The sequence below is a fragment of the Sus scrofa genome, chromosome 7, assembly GCF_000003025.6.
Source record: "Sus scrofa isolate TJ Tabasco breed Duroc chromosome 7, Sscrofa11.1, whole genome shotgun sequence".
Taxonomy (NCBI): Eukaryota; Metazoa; Chordata; class Mammalia; order Artiodactyla; family Suidae; genus Sus; species Sus scrofa.
The window spans coordinates 101,671,452-101,687,602 of record NC_010449.5 but is presented as its reverse complement, the minus strand read 5'-3'; the positions used below and the strand labels follow the sequence as shown (position 1 = coordinate 101,687,602).

At 43.1% G+C, this 16,151-nt stretch overlaps 1 protein-coding gene across 32 annotated transcripts in view; it reads right to left on the bottom strand.

The window, feature by feature from the left end:
* Positions 1-16,151, bottom strand: part of NRXN3 (neurexin 3) — a 1,647,030-nt gene that overhangs the window by 1,092,207 nt on the left and 538,672 nt on the right. For all 32 annotated transcript variants that reach the window (XM_021099958.1, XM_021099974.1, XM_021099978.1 and 29 more), the window contains 2 exons: positions 12,578-13,016; positions 8,160-8,543 (listed from right to left, as the gene is read on the bottom strand). In XM_021099958.1, the coding sequence (XP_020955617.1) occupies positions 8,160-8,543; positions 12,578-13,016 (823 nt within the window). The remainder of the gene's footprint in view (positions 1-8,159; positions 8,544-12,577; positions 13,017-16,151) is intronic.

Here is a 16,151-nt window from a genome sequence, read left to right as displayed (position 1 = left end):
AAGTTCCCAGCCTGAACTTCTGAGACCCCTGGAGCTTCAAGCTTCTCGAACAAATAGAATTGTCTTTTCTGACTCTTTAGATTAGTGAGAGGAGCCAAGATCAGGGGTATCTCAGACCCTAACCTGGTGAAATTACATACAGGAAGGGTCCATGGACTATGGGACAACTTTATGGCATCATACAATCCTGAGCCTGTGGAAAGGGAAAACTGGAGAACAGAAATAGAAAAAAGAAGAGGCCGAATCTAGTACTGCTATGGTCATCACCAGAGATATACCTGTGAGTCTTAAGTACCAGCGGATAAGAAAAAAAAGGGGGATGTGTTGTTGATAAATTATGTATTTCTTAGAAGACCCTTTCTTTAATCATAACCTGTCAAAAGGGGCTAAACAATGGGCTGAAAAGGAGACAGCCTTTTAATGCTCTTAAGAAATCCCAAGTTCGGAATTCCCATCACGGCTCAGTGGTTAACAAATCTGACTAGGAACTTCGAGGTTGCGGGTTCGATCCCCGGCCTCGTTCAGTGGGTCAGGGATCTGGCATTGCTGTGAGCTGTGATGTAGGTTGCAGATGCGGCTCAGATCCTATATTGCTGTGGCTGTGGGGTAGGCTGGCAGCTAAAGCTCCAATTAGACCCCTAGCTTGGGAACCTCCATATGCTGCAGGAGCAGCCCTAGAAATGGCAAAAAAAAAAAAGACAAGAAATCCCAAGTTCTATTCATTAATCCATCAATTACAACTTCTAAGTCACAGGCATGAAGTAGTCTCAGTATATCAAGGTATTCATTTTCCTAGATGAATGAAATCAGAAGGTGACTTCAACACAGTGCTGATATGACTAAACCAAGCCTTCTAACCCACACAGTACTGCAGCCTGCAAGCAACAAGGACTAGCACTCCTGTCCTGCCCTTCACTCACCTTTACTGCTCTACCTGGGACAAAGGAGGACATTGCCAAGCTGATGACATTTGAGAATCACAGAGTTTTCAGATTGGAAGGGCCCTTAGAGAGCATGAAATCTAATTGCCTCATTTTATTTTTGCAGAACAGAGAGGTGGATGATCTAAGAAAGAATCTCAAGGTCACGTATCTAAATAAAGGGATTAAGATATTCCTGGGGGATAGGGGCAGAGCCTCAATGGCACTGCAACAAGTGAAAGCAACAAGATTATAGCTGACCTTGGAAGCAAGGGTTTCTTTAGTTCCCACACCAGTGAGTCAGTCTGAAAAGACCCTTGGAGCTCCAGAACCAGTTACAAGGTGGCATATCAAGTTGGATATATTTTGGCTTCCCATTGTTCTTTCTTTGCTATGATTATTCCCTGGGTCACTTCCTTTGGGAGACTGCATTACAATTTGCAGATTACTTCTTCATCTCTTCCACTAGACTGTGAGCTCATGTAGAGCTTCCACAGATGTGCATATATCCTTACAACTTAGTTCGCCAAACCTGGTAGAGAAGAGGTATGGAATTACTACGCCAGCATTGAAGTTAATTCCAAAGAAGCACCTTAGCTCCATTTCCTACCATTTGAGGGACCAAAAGCCACTGAAACTAAAGATAAGAATGTATTGAATATGCAGACATTTTAATAATCCCAGTTCAATACTCTAAGGAGGGCATGAAATGGATTCAAGCTTTTCAAAATCACATGCCATGCCATCCAGTTTTCCAAAGAAAAGATCAGTGTAGGTTGACCTAGGATGGCAGTAGGGAAGACAGAGAGAAGTGGACAGACACAGAATAGATTTAGATGAGGGGACAACAGGAACTTGCTGAGATAGACTGAGTGATACCAGAAGAAAAAATATTCAAGGAAAATGCCAAGGACAAGGGTGATACCATTTACTGACATGGGAAAAACTAAAAGTAAAAAAAAAAAAAAAAGTCAAAGGCATGGAGGAAGAACTCAATATTTCTGTTTTTTAATGTTATGATTATGATACCTATCATATATCCAAATGGAGACGTCAAGTACACAACTGGATACAGAAATTTGGGGTTCCAGAGAGAGTGTTCCGGCCTCAAGATCCTGATTTGGGAATCACCGACAGAGATAACCTTTGACACCAGGGAAATGGATGAGAGTGCCAAGGGCATGGTGCAGACTGAGACCCAGGACAGAGGACTGGGATTCCCCCAACATGTAATAACCTCATAGTATATGTATAGCACAGTGCTGGAGACTGAAGAGAAACAAAAATACTTAATGTACTGTTTTTTCTTCAATGACCTCATAATCTAACCTCTCTTATATGTAAGAGAAGGAAAGGTTGTTCAATGTCATGGAAAGAACAATGGATTAGAAGTCAGGAATTATGAAAAGTTAGCACTCTACAGCTACTCCAAGTTATAGCGACATTAACTTTTCAGAGCTTCCAAATCCTTCCTTATTGAAATAAGGATTAGGTACCTACTGAACTGTATCTACTATTTTCTGATATCCTATTTCCATGGGGCATCCTCATGACACAGTTTAGCCTCTTCTAAAGGTGGTGTCAGACCCCTTCCTGGCAGGGTGGGCTGCTGCCCCAAGAGCACACAGCAACAGTCAGAGTTTCTGGCTGAAAGCAAAGTCCCTTAGCAGCTTCTGCCTTCATTCTTTTCCTGTTGGAACTAGAGTCACTTGAGAACTCAAAAAATATTTGCATTCTTGGTTTTCAGCTGGTGTTTATGTCAGACGAATGGAATCCCAGAGACCAGTGAGAAGAGACTAATCTTGATTCTAAAAACTCATTCTCAAAAGTGTGCAAGAAATATGTTCTTGTATCTAACAGAAGTAGTCCACATACCTGGACATCTATCACAGGGAATGGCTTTGTGGGTCAGGGTACCCCAAGCTTAACCATGAAAGAATACTAGGAAATGGTTTGGCAAGTTTACACATTTACATATAGGTGTTTCTTCTTGTCTATTCTAGGTGGCTGCCCACCTAGACAGAGATGACTGGTAGAAGAAGAGTCATGTGAGTTAAATTGGGACAAATGAGTTCTCTACTTGGAAAATGTAAATCATGAACAGAAAGCTCTAAAACTTGTAGGTCAAGAGAGATGTATTTCTTCAATCACAGTGCCTCAGGGTCCCTCAAGCTGTTCTGCTTCCCTTTTCAAGATGCAGTTAGGGAAATCTTCGTTTCGTTGACAACTCTCTGGGTTACCATGCAGTAAATCTTCTTTCTTGACTCTCTTAGCTACTGTCAGTTCTGTAGCTTGCAATCAAGAGAACCTTACCTAATAAGTATCAGTGTCCCCATTATATTGATAAAGAAACAGACTTGGAAGAAATAAGAAATTTGTTGCACATCATCTACCTATTGACAGAACCAACTCAGGAACCAAGATCCATCTGTTTCTGAAACTCATGTTACTAAGCATTAGACCATCCTGAATCTAAGCACTGTACTATAGGATATTTTTTGTCATAGTGATGAACTTGTGCTGAGTCCTATTTTATTTCTTGCTAAGTAAATAATGGCATATATTCAGAAAAAGCCATCTAGGGAAGATGACAGACTCTGCAGCGGCCTCAAAGAGAAGCACAGTAGTCCAAAATAAAATAAATCCATAGCCTTTCCTATTGACACTTGACCCCCCACACCAAGGGAACTAAGCAGTTTGGCTATCCTGACAGGGAGAAAATGCCTATGTTGTCCCAGGTCAACCGATTATGTCTTCTTAAGATAAACAAGATAGATAAGATAGAATGTTTCCTCTATACAAAAGGAGTTACGAAACGGCAGGTGGTCTTCCAGCACATTCAAGCACTTTGACCAAACTGATATTAAGTAGCTAAAACAGGCTTTTGCTTTTTATGTCATGGAGTTATCTTCTACATCATTATGAATAACAAATAACAAACCAGAACAACTACAGTGAACAACTAGGATAGGTAGATATACCTACATCTCTCTCTCTTTTTTTTTTTTTTTTTTTTTTTGCCTTTCCTAGGACTGCTCCTGTGGCACATGGAGGTTCCCAGGCTATGGGTCAAATTGGAGCTGCAGCCACCGGCCTATGCCAGAGTCACAGCAACGTGGGATCTGAGCCGCATCTGCAACCTACACCATAGCTTACAGCAATGCCGGATCTTTAACCCACTGAGCAAGGCCAGGGACCGAACCTGTAACCTCATGGTTCCTAGTCGGATTTGTTAACCACTTCGCCATGACGGGAACTCCTATACCTACATCTCTTTAGAATCAGATGAGGCTGGAAAAAAAAAAAATTTAAATACAACATCAAGTTAATTGCTATACATCAAAATTTAGAGCTGCTCATCTTCACAGGCAGTGGAAGCATTCTTGTGAGGGTATAAGCAAGAGTCATCCATTTTTACTATCAGAGAAAAGATACACAAGGAAATTAACCTTAGTCTCATGTACTCATAATTCCTAGGTCCCCTCCCTTACTCCCTGGTCTTTGGTGGACAGCTTTAACCTGGGAGTTGTACCTTAGACTATGTGCTAGCTCACTTTGCATGCGATCTTGGGTTATTTGATCTAGGGTTTGACCTGGGCCGTCCCTAAGTCTGCTTTTTCTCTGAATACCAGTTTTCAGCTTCCAATCTATTCACTCTCCATTTTATATAAACAAGTGCTTCTTTCAAACACTACCATTCCTACTGTGGGGCCAATGATGTCAAGGGACTGGCAGTGCCATGCAGCCTAACTACAGGACATGGCTGGGGCCAGATGGGACACAATGCCTAACGAAGCATCTTAAGTCTTACCATATTTGGTTCAAATGACCAATTTTAGGTCAAGGCTTCTAGAGAAAAAAAGAGAACGTTAAATTGAATGATCATGTTGATGGTGGGGCAGCATTCCTTGCCAATGGGACAGTGCTCGTGGGTAAAGAATGCTAACACTTTCCCTTTGCCACTCTTTAGAAGTGCCTCTAATGGATACTGAGGGTCAGAGATAGAAGTCATAGTTTTGTCATAATTTTGAAACAAGAAAATCCTAGAAACTTTGTGTCCCTTTTTCCCCAATGATCACTCCCCTATATAAGAGCAGCTTCTCCCATCTGCCTATTATTCCCCCTACGGACATCAGGCCTGACATCCACACATTAGCACATGTCCCACCTCTCCCTTAATTTCTCAAAAAAAGCATATACCCTTTGATCAAAATCAGGGGTTGTTCCAGCCTTGTTTGTTTGTTTGTTTGCTTTGCATTTCCAGCATCTAAAACAGTGCCTGGAACAAATTACGGTTTCAATAAATGTCTGCTGCACACATGAAAAATAACAAAAGGGACTCAAAAGTACCTCCATGGAAGAAAGTTTTAATAAAGAAAAAACAATGTCAGGGGAAAACTATTTTCTTTGCTTTGCAGAGTGGAGTCCTATCATTTTTACACTCCACTGATTCATTCTGAACATGGTGTCAGGAACAATACAGGGCCAAAAAACAATTAGCAGGGGAACAAAACAATCAGTTGAACCGTCTGGGATTTGAGCAACGTATAGATCAAATGTCTCCAATTTGTGAGGCTCCTTCTCATTTGGCCACAGTGGATGACTCTTGGCTGCACTGTCCCAAGGGTAATTGTCCCTCATATATCCCCAATCAGCTGCCTTTTAATGACTAGTCAGAAGTGACAATGTAAAAAGGTGCAGTGACTTTCACTGTACTTGGCAAATCTTGGACCAACTCCCGTCGCTTTGCCCTTGTAACAGGTGATCTCAGACACCTTGCACAGCTGTCTACACTCACTGCTGCCTGTCTTCAGGACCCACAGGCCCCTGAGTTGGGAAGAGACCCAAGAGAAGGCAGCGATGCCTGAAGTGACCTTCGGTTCCTACACAACCTTCCTAGATGGTGGAAGATCCACAACACCCTGGCTTATACCAAAACTGTCTTGTGCATCCCAGAAGTCAAATGACTTTACTCTCTTCCCAAACCACAACCAGGATAATCTACCCTACAAAGAGATTTGGAAGGATTTCAGGAGCTTGACAGACTGACTAGCTGCATGAGGCCCACTTCTGTTCCAGATGGCTGCCTCCCCATCTTAGCCCATGTTCTGGGGTTGTTGCTCTGAAAATTCAGTGAATCTGAATTTAAATGCTATGAACCCCAAGAAAGCTAACTCTTTTTCCATTACCCTACTATCTTGTGTCCTGTTTTTGGTCCAGCTATAGGGAAGGTTTGCAGTTCTCTTGAAACAGTCTTTAGCAATACAGTTGACCTCAGAAAAATGGCTCCTTGAAAATCCTTGACTGGTTGGCCAAGCCTGTTTCAGGACCCCTCCTTATCACCAAACTTCCAATTCTTGGACCATTCTGGGCACTGTTAATCCTCAGGTATGAGAACCTGCATGTCCCTCCTCAGAGAAGTCTTCTCTGGGTCTCCACGTCCTCCTAGTGGTCCACCTGAGCCTATGATGCTGCCTTGTATCACTTTATCACTGCTGCTTGTATAAATATTTTGGCTCCTCAGCTAAACAGATGACAAGCTTTTGGAGAACAGAAACTTTGTCTACTGCAGACAGAGTATCCTCAAAGTCCTAGAGCTGTGCTCTTAGTAAAAACTTGATTACCTATGTAAATTATCCTCTTACATAAAATAGAAGCTGACAACTCATGGCCAGCCAGCCCGAGTCTGTGAGCTTGGCACCTAAAAGAATCAACCATACTGCAACATAGACATGGCTTCTACACTGGGATCTCCTTGTCTTGATGTTGTCTCCTTGCTTACCTTTACCTCTGCCCTTTACGCCAACTGTCAATTCAGTGCAAGTGCAAGACGCTTAAGTGGTAGATGGAAAGGGGATTCCCCTAGCATCCTAGCCAGTTCTGAAGGATCACCCTCCACTGTGTGTTCTCAGTCTTGTCAGTCACCTCTCACTTCCCCAACCTCATGCCATACTCCAGTCCATTCTAGACTTTGTTCAGTCCCTTAGCTATTTCATGGTCTCTTTATCTCTTGGCATGTGCAGTTCTTTCTAAGACAAACGGCTTCCTCCCACTTCATTGCCAAGCTAACTCCTACTTGAATTTCAAGTCTCAATCTGCACATTTCGTTCCTTTTTTTTTTCCTGTCCATGCCCATACCATGTGAAGTTCCCAGGCCAGGTGTCTATGAATCCCCAGAGTATTTTGGGTCCCCTTGCAAAGGCCTGTCAAACTTCTGTTTTCCCTTTAATGATGTTGATGACAATAATTATGACTGTTAACAATCACTAACATTTACTAAATGCTTAATGTAATCAGGAACCCAGGAACGTAATTATTATTAACATCTTGTGAGGTAGGTACCTGATGATCTCCACTTTACAGATGAGGAAATTAAGTCTCAAGGATATTGTCTTTAGAAAGTTCGTATCACTCCATGAGGGCCACATTTCTTACCCAATCTGGCCCCAGAACTCATGTTCCTAACAAATACATCAGACTATGTCTTATAAAACTCCAAATGTATATAATTATTTTAACAGCTACATATTCCACTAGGTAGTAAGCTCCATTGAACAGGGCTGGGACTGTCTTGTTCCCATCGCATATTTCTAAAGCCTAATCAAAGAGCTAGAGTGCGTAGAAAGCCCCAAAATACATGAGTTAAATGACCAACTGAAACAGCTAGTTGGTGAACCCACCCAGAACTCCAAAGGAATAGTATTCGCCCTCTCAAACAGCAGATGTCTAACCCTTAAAAGAATATCATGGTCATGGTAGCATTTATTCTCGAGTTTCTCTTTCCTATATATTTTGTCTTTTTACCATTTCTTGGGCCACTGCCACGGCATATGGGAGGTTCCCAGGCTAGGGGTCCAACTGGAGCTGTAGCTGCCAGCCTACGCCAGAGCCATAGCAACGTGGGATCCCAGCCGCGTCTGCAACCTACACCACAGCCCACGGCAACACCGGATCCTTAACCCACTGAGCAAGGGCAGGGACCGAACCCACAACCTCATGGTTCCTAGTCGGATTCGTTAACCACTGCACCACGATGGGAACTCCTGAGTTTCTATTTCTGAAACCCAACCCTAGCTAAACAAACCCAAGCATCCAGAACTAGAAAGGAGGTGATCCTGAAAGCAGTGAACCCAAGAAAATTCTTCTCCAGAAGAAAGCAAGCACAGGGAGGTCTATACAAGGACATGGTTGTAGCGCCTTCCCCACCCAGACCCAGCACGCCCACGAGGGCGGACTCACCCCTCTCGCAGGTTCTTCCCCAGTAGCCGGTGCCTGTGCAGTCACAGATGAAGCGGTTCCAGCCGTCCTTGCACACAGCATTGTTCTTGCAGGGGTAGCTATCGCACTGCTTAGCGCTCATCCGTGAACAGGAGGACTTGACGCCCGCAGCATTCTGCATCTCCGCCAGCTGCCGGATGTTCTTGCTGCGCCCGTCGATGAACAGGTCCCGGATGCACCCCACGTAGCCGTAGTTGAGCATGGCAGTCCAGAGCTCAGTAGGGAGGATGAGGCCAGCACGGTTCTCGGGCAGTCCACCCAGGTACATGTCCCCCTCCAGGTCCAGAATCTCGCTCTCCCCACTGGCAGTGAAAGGCGTGCGCCTGCTGTTCACTGAGATGGTACCTGGGATGGGAGGACAGAAACTGTGAGCTAATAGCTCTCTTGGCATCACTGGTGAGGCTTCCAAGTGATGAACCTAATGAAAGGAGCCTAACAAGTGAGTTGCTAGACTAGCATTGACAGGCCAGGAGAGAGCAACATAAACAAGAGAATGAAATGCCACAAGTGGTGAAAAGGACAGTGTAGGCCATTTGGTTCCAATCTCTGCATCTAAGATGCCTGTCCTGGGTTCTCTGAGCCAATCCCAGTGGCATAGCACCCAATACAATATCTTCTTTCTACCCAAAAGTCTTGGCTGAGAGGTCGCAGCCATGTGGGTTGAAAGCAGCACAGTCTCTGTCTGAGTTTAAATCCAAGCTCCCCCTGTACCAGCTGGATAACCTTGAAGAAGTAACTTCCCCTTCTTGGTCCTCAATGTCCTTACCTGTAAAAGGGGAAAGAATTGTCCCCACCTCCCAGGTTGGTGTGATGATTAAATGAGCTCATACATGTAAAGTGCTCCTTACTCCGTACCTGGACAGAGTAAGAGTTCTGTAAATCCTGTCTTCCCTGGCTCTCCATCACCAGAAGGATAGAACCTGCCCTCTGTCTGTCTCTCTCCATGCTGGTACCCTCTGCACTGGCCTGAACTACCATGCCTGACAGTGGTATTTTCAGCATTCACTACCTTGGATAAATTTTAACTGGAACATGTTTACGTATTCACTTAACAGGTATGCATTGAACACCTGTTCTGTCTCTGGTATGGTTTGAGGCACAGACGTGAACTTGAGAGGCACGTCCCTGCTCTCATGGAGTGATGTTCCAGAGTGGAGGAACAGAAAATAAAAGGAACTGGGGAATGGCACACGGGAGGAAGAGGAGTACAATGGGTGCTACAGCTGCGCAGGGGTTCTGCTTTAATGAGTACAGTGGGTGAAGGCTTCTCCAAGCAGGTGACAAGGAAGCTGAAACCAGGATGTTGAGAGGATCCAACCATGCAAAGTCTGACAGAAGAATAGGGCCAGTTCATGGAACGGCAGCTACAAAGGCCCTGGGGTAGGTAGGACTGTGGCTACTAGGCAGAGGTGGCCAGAGAATCAAGAGATGAGACAGAGGTAAACCAGGCACATGCAATCAAAGGAGATATAACCCTGGAGCCTGACCTAGGAAGGTGGAAGCAGGAATTCCAAACATAAATGAATGGCTTTCTGACCCAGGACCATTCCCTGAACCCATTTACAGCTCCAGTCCCCTAACTGTAAAATCAAGGTGATATCTAAAACTCTTGCCAAAAATTTTAGAATTTAGTATTCTTAAAATGCTTTATTAGTGTCAAGATAACTGGGCCGGGCTATCCATCAGCCAGCCTTCACTTAAATGAGTCTCAATACCCTCGGCTAAGAGGGAGACAGCCTGAAGGGCCTAGGGGATCAAATGAGATCAAGAAAGCAAAGTATACTCTAAATCACAACGTCCACACAGGCAGGGGTGGGAGAGGAGAAAGAGCATGAGGGGCCGCTGGAGGGTTAGTCTAGCCGGGAAGTTCTCCCAGAGAAATCTGCCTTGTCTTTTTGCTTTTTAATCTTTTATTGAATCTCTTGTGCTGTAACATGATGGAAGATAATATTATAAAAATATATTATAAAAATATATAATGTGTGCATGTGTAAGTATGTATGGAGACTAGGTCACTTTTGCTGTACAGCAGAAATTGACACAACATTGTAAATCAACTATAATAAAAACGAAATTTTTTTAAAACCTACACAATAATGATGTCCAAGTCACCATTCTAAGAAATTTCTGTGTTTGGGGTGGGAGGGGGGACTCTATCCTCAAAACAATCTTGTGAGGTAGGAGTTAATTATTCCCCTTATTTCACAAGTGAGGAAGCTGAGGCTTGCATCTCTTTTTTCTCTCTTGCAAAATTTGCTGCCCTTATTCTCCACATGTCCACAGGGCTAATGTGACCACCAACTACTGGGGAGGAGCACCTGTTGCCAAGTAAGAACAGTGCCAGAACCAATTAAATAGTGGGGCCTTAAGTGCATCCTGAAGAAAATTCATCCTCTGAGTATATAACCACAACTGTTTTGAGAATTAGCGCCCCAGTTGGGGAATGAAGACAAAAGTTTCTCTAGATCACCTTTCAGTCATATGCTTCAGGATAAGCAGGGAGAGAGGTGCCACCCTTAGATACACTTATGTATTTATAACTATTCATTTTAATACAGGTCTATAACTAAGAACTACATAATGGAGAATACCCTCATAAAGGAAATGGATTGAGTACGTCTCATTAAAATTTTATGTTATGCTGCTTTTACGTGACAATTATTTGTTTACTCAGTAGGATTTTATGGGCTTTGATCAAATTTATCAGTACTTTGAAGTACTAACCAATGCCATAGTGCCTAGAAATAAAATTTAAGGCTTCGGTCATCCAAACATATTTATCAAAAGATGGGTCTGCTGATGATTTTAACAAAACAAAATAACTGTCCTACCTAAAGAAGCAATTAGTGCTAAGAATAAACAGAAACAGACACGTGGCAACTTTACATGTTCTAGCCTGCCTGTGGCACAGATAGGTGACATTTAAGCTGTGCCAAGGTCTAGGTTAGTCCATCATGAAACCCTTCAACCATGACCAAACTCCAGAGACCCAAAACGCATGGTCTTCAAAAGCAACAGGAATATTTGCCTTATAATTCTGGGACAGATCTCTGGCTCCACCCTTGCTGACAACTTTATGAATAAACTTTTAAAGATTTGGCCTCCAGAGAAATTAAATTTTTGTATGCTTGTTTCTGTTAAAAAAAGAACAAAATGTTCATTCTTGCCCAACAAGCCCATTTAATTTGAAGCCTCTTGGTTCTGATCAAATTTCAGGGAATCAATAAGGCATCCTTCTGGGCAGTAAGCCATCCAGGTCTTCAATCTCCCACTTGTCTGCCCTCTACATGGAACCCATCCACCTCCTCCTAGGGGAGACTGCTCTGTCTCCTCTGTCTCTCTAGCTCTGGAATTGTGCAGAAAAAGCCATCCTCACAAGCTAAGTCATTCCGGCTACAGCTTTTTAGGGTGCCCTGCTATTGGCCAAATGCACCTAAGAAAGACATTTTTTGTGTTTACTAGAAGAGTGAAGGCTTAAAATTATGGCACATAGAGCCAATATCCATGTTGAGTATGATACTCCCTAAATGTCCTATCAGGAAATAAGTGTGAAATTCAAATGCTCTAATTACCCTCTCCAAAGGCACAGAAGGTGACCTTCATTGCCACATGTCTATGGAAAGTGAGGCAGACTGTTGGGCATTCAAAAGCCTCCGACTCACTATATGTGTTTCCCAACCCCCTCTCTTTGTTACTATTCCAGAGTGGCTATGTACTGCCTGGGGCCAGCTTGTTTGATCTGCGGCTGCAGAAACAAAGCCATTTAAACCAAATGTAACAGGTTATGAGGAGGAAGGGAGAATTAGTGAGGTCTGAGCAAAGAGTGAAATATAGGCTTTCACACCAAAGGAAGGCTTTAAATTGAACATGACTTCAGGAAAAATTAATTTTCCTTTTCCTTTCTTGTCATAATTTTTCCCTGCAATATGACTCTTGCCAATTATTGAAGAGTGTACCGTTGCATAAACTCCTGCACAGTGAAGCTCATCCAACAGAGTAATCATATAATGCGGCATCTGTGATGTCACAGTTGGTTACCATGGTGATAAGAAAAAGGAGAAGAAGAGGAAGAAAAAACTATCACACCGGTGACATGACAGTCACTTTGGTATCAGTGGATATGCTACTTGTAAGACAATCCTTTAGCTCCATGGCCCTGGAGCGATCACTGAGATGATTCTGCAATGAGTGACAGGAGAGGTGAGGAGGAGAATGTGAGCTGCCGATGAGACAGGTGTCTTGTTCAGAAATGTAATCTTACAACAAGGATTAAAGAGAATTGCAAAAAGAGGCGACAAGCATGCAAGTGAAAAAGTTAAAACACATAAAGAAGTGGAAGTTTTCCTTTAGCCTCCGTCACACAACCTGCCTCTTCCTACCTGATCTGCCATCACGCTGAATGTCCACATGGTACCATTCTCCATCGTTGGCTTTCTTCTGAGTGGCTTTCACTTTAATGGTGCCCGAGCCCATGTCAAGCAAAAGATATAGGTTGCCATCAAGGAGTTCCACAGCAAAGAAGTCCACTTTGGTGTTCTTCTGGCTCCGAGCATCTTTCCTCTCTTGGGGCTTACCATGAGTGAAGAGGATCAGGCCATTGGGCTCAGTGGTGCGGAAGTCAAAGGAGATGGAGCCCATGCGTTTGGTGTTCCATTTGGGCAAGCTGATGTAAGCCTCCGGGGTCTCAAAGTTGATGGGGTCCAGTGTAGCCACATTCTCACACTTGAATACAACTTCCCCGTAGATTTTCATCTTGGTGTCCCCAATCCGGGCCAAGCGAGACAGCTCCAGACGGATGTCATTATTCTTATAAACGACCTGTCAAAAGCAAACAAGTGCCATATGAATCAATCTTGCAAAGAGTAACCATCCATCGCTCACTGGGTACTAGGAAAAAGGCCTAAGAAGAGGCTTCAAGACAAAATAGTCTGAAACAATATGAGAAACATGAGATGCAACACTTGAAAGAGCATCTGCAGAGACCTCTGAGGTGCACACAAGCCCTGAAATAAGGCCCTACATTTCCATTATATTCTCTGTTTCCTTCTGGCCAAATTTTTTGCCTTATCATAAAATTATACAACATAAGCTTGGAAGTAGAAGTCAAAAGAGTTTATGGCTGTGCAATTCAATGATATTTATGGAAGCATACTCAGTAAAAGACCAGAAACCACCTAGATGACCATCAGGAATGGACTGCCGTGTCCTTATGGAATATTATGCAGCCCTTAAAAACAAGGTAGCACTTCCAGTTTTGAAATAGATACTGAGTAATATTGTTCAGTGAAATTAGCAAGGAACAGCATGCATTATGCTATCATTGTGTGAAATGTGTGTGCAGGTGTGTGTTGGGAAGCATATATTATTTGTAGATATAAATGCATAAAACATTTTTGGAAGGAAACAGAAAACTTTAAATTGTCACTGGGGAAAGAATTCATGGGATTAATATTCAGGAGTGAAGGGAGATTTACTTTTCACTATACTCTGTTGCATTTTTTATTTTTCTTTTTAAAGAAAATGATTGTTAAGAGTTGGTAGACAAGGAGATCTGTTGCGGGGTGGAGGCTGCACACTGCATGCGTCCTCTACATGTACATAGTAAGAGAATGAAACACTCTAAAACATTAAGAACCTATTATGAGTTCAAAACTTGGTATAATCCATGTAAAAGCAGGGATTAATCTTGTTCCTTAAAATTAGAATTTCAAAAGGGTTTTGCTGTTATTAGAACTGAATTTTGATGCAGTGCTCTGGGATGGGTCTTAGTCCCCTTATCTCTAGGCAGTATCATATTCCAAATCATAGTAATAAACAGGAAAAAAAAACAGGAAGCAAAGGGGCTAGCATTTGAGTATTGAATACGCAAACCACTTTGCTATGCCTTTCATGCTGTCTTACTCAAATTCCAAGTCAGGACCCCAACTGAGGTTAAAATCCCACATGCACTATTTCCGAGGTGTGTGAACCTCAAAGCTATTTAACTTACTGGGTCTGCTTCCCCCTCTGAAAATGGGAATATAGTCCTTAGACTATTTCATAAGGATAACATGTGTTAATACATGTAAAGCACTTAGAAATGACACACATGGTATGGGCATAAAAATCTCCGCTAGTTTGGGAGTGGTTGTTGTTAACTCACTTCATCCTTTTTACTGCTCTGAGAAGGCCGTCTTATCTCCATTTTCAGTAAAATAATAAGACTTAAGGGCTAAAGTCTTATGATCCCTCTCAGTGATAAAGTTAATTGGATGATTCACTCCAGCATGTATTATTTAATCCCTCACATCCAACTATAGTCCTGCTTTCTTCTTGCCTCCCAACACTATGAGAAAATCAAGTAGAGATGTTTGCCTTTAATATGGAACTAACCACGAAGAATTGAAAATGCCTCACCTACTGCATGACCTTCACCATGGGCCTAACCTAGTTAGTAACACTGAAAACAACACTACTAATATTTACTGAGCACCTCCTGCCAGGTACAGCCCTAAGGATCTGAAGCCTAGCATCCCACTAGATCCTGACAACACCCATATGAGATACCCACCTTCATTCTACAGATGCAGAAACAGACACAGAGCAGTGAAGGAACCAGCCCATGGTCAACACAGTAAGTGACAGAGCAAGACTTGAACTCAGAGTCAGGCTCTGGAGTCCATGAACTTTGCCACTGGTGGACACTTTGAACAAGGTCACACTACCAGAACCCGTGAAGCTCATCTTTAGCAATACGTAGAAAATCACGCATGTTCAACTTTCTGATTCAAAAGCTAAATTTCTCATCTTGCTCCACTAGACTGACCACATGTGAAGGGAAAAAACAGCAAGACCCTCAGGCAATCACTCGAGTGGGTAAACAAGAAAAGAAAAGATACAAGTTTAATGGCTGGCAGTTTCCTTCTAACGCTCACTCCAGCATGTGAGATCTCTCTGTCAGAACCAAACATCAGCTTTCTCTGTACTTGGGTTAAATGCCTATGTCCAATGCTCTTGTAACAGTTAATTATTAATGCAGAACAAGAAGAGCTCATCCCAAAGGGACAGACTCATGCTTGGTTCCATTGAACAATAAAGGGAAAAAGAGCTCAGTCATCCCTACAGGAGGCAGAAGGGAAAAAAAGGAAAGGTCTTTTAAAAGGAAACAGTGTCCTACAAAGAAGAGGGACTCCCCTTTGAGAAGGCCATGCAACCAAGACCAGAGAGACAGTCAACAACTAGAATGCAGCTTTCTGGAGAGACAGACAAGAGAATCAAGGCCAGAAACTGGCCACAGACTTTCCTCAAAAGCTGTTTGAAAGTGGGCTCTCTATCCACTCCACTGCCCTGAAATTACTGTTTATTTATATGCAGTTTCCATACCTTTCCCACTGACAGCTGAGTAACCTCTCTGCATCCTATTTTATTTATTTCCAAAGGCAGGGAACTCAATACCTATTCTAGAAACTGCTCTCCTTTTTCTCCAGGGCCGTTATCAAGATGAAATGGGCTGTTATACATGGTAGAACATAGAAAATCCTAAATGGTACACAAACCTGGGAAGAAATAGTAGCATACCTTTGTTTCCAGCAGTATTGGGCTTCAGTGAGAAACTGACAGGGGCCTGATGTTCTACTGAGGATCTCCTACCAATAAGAAAGGGATAGGAGGGCAGGGGTCTTGCAGCCCCGTGAAACTCAACTGAGAAGCTCCGTGATTGGCATCCTCACCTTCCCTACCCACCTGCCCAGGGCAGGACCATGGCCATGGCCATGGCCATGCAGAAATGTCCCAGGGCATGGGGGAAAACCCTGCTGGACTCCCTTATAAGGCAAGTTAGTATCTGGTATAGTATTTTCTATAAATTCAGACTTTCAACTAAGTGAAAGTCCCCCCTAATGACTGAACTAGGAAGAGAGGTGGCAGCAAGGGATAGAAAGCAGCCTTGGCTGACAAGAGGCCCCCAACAAGGAA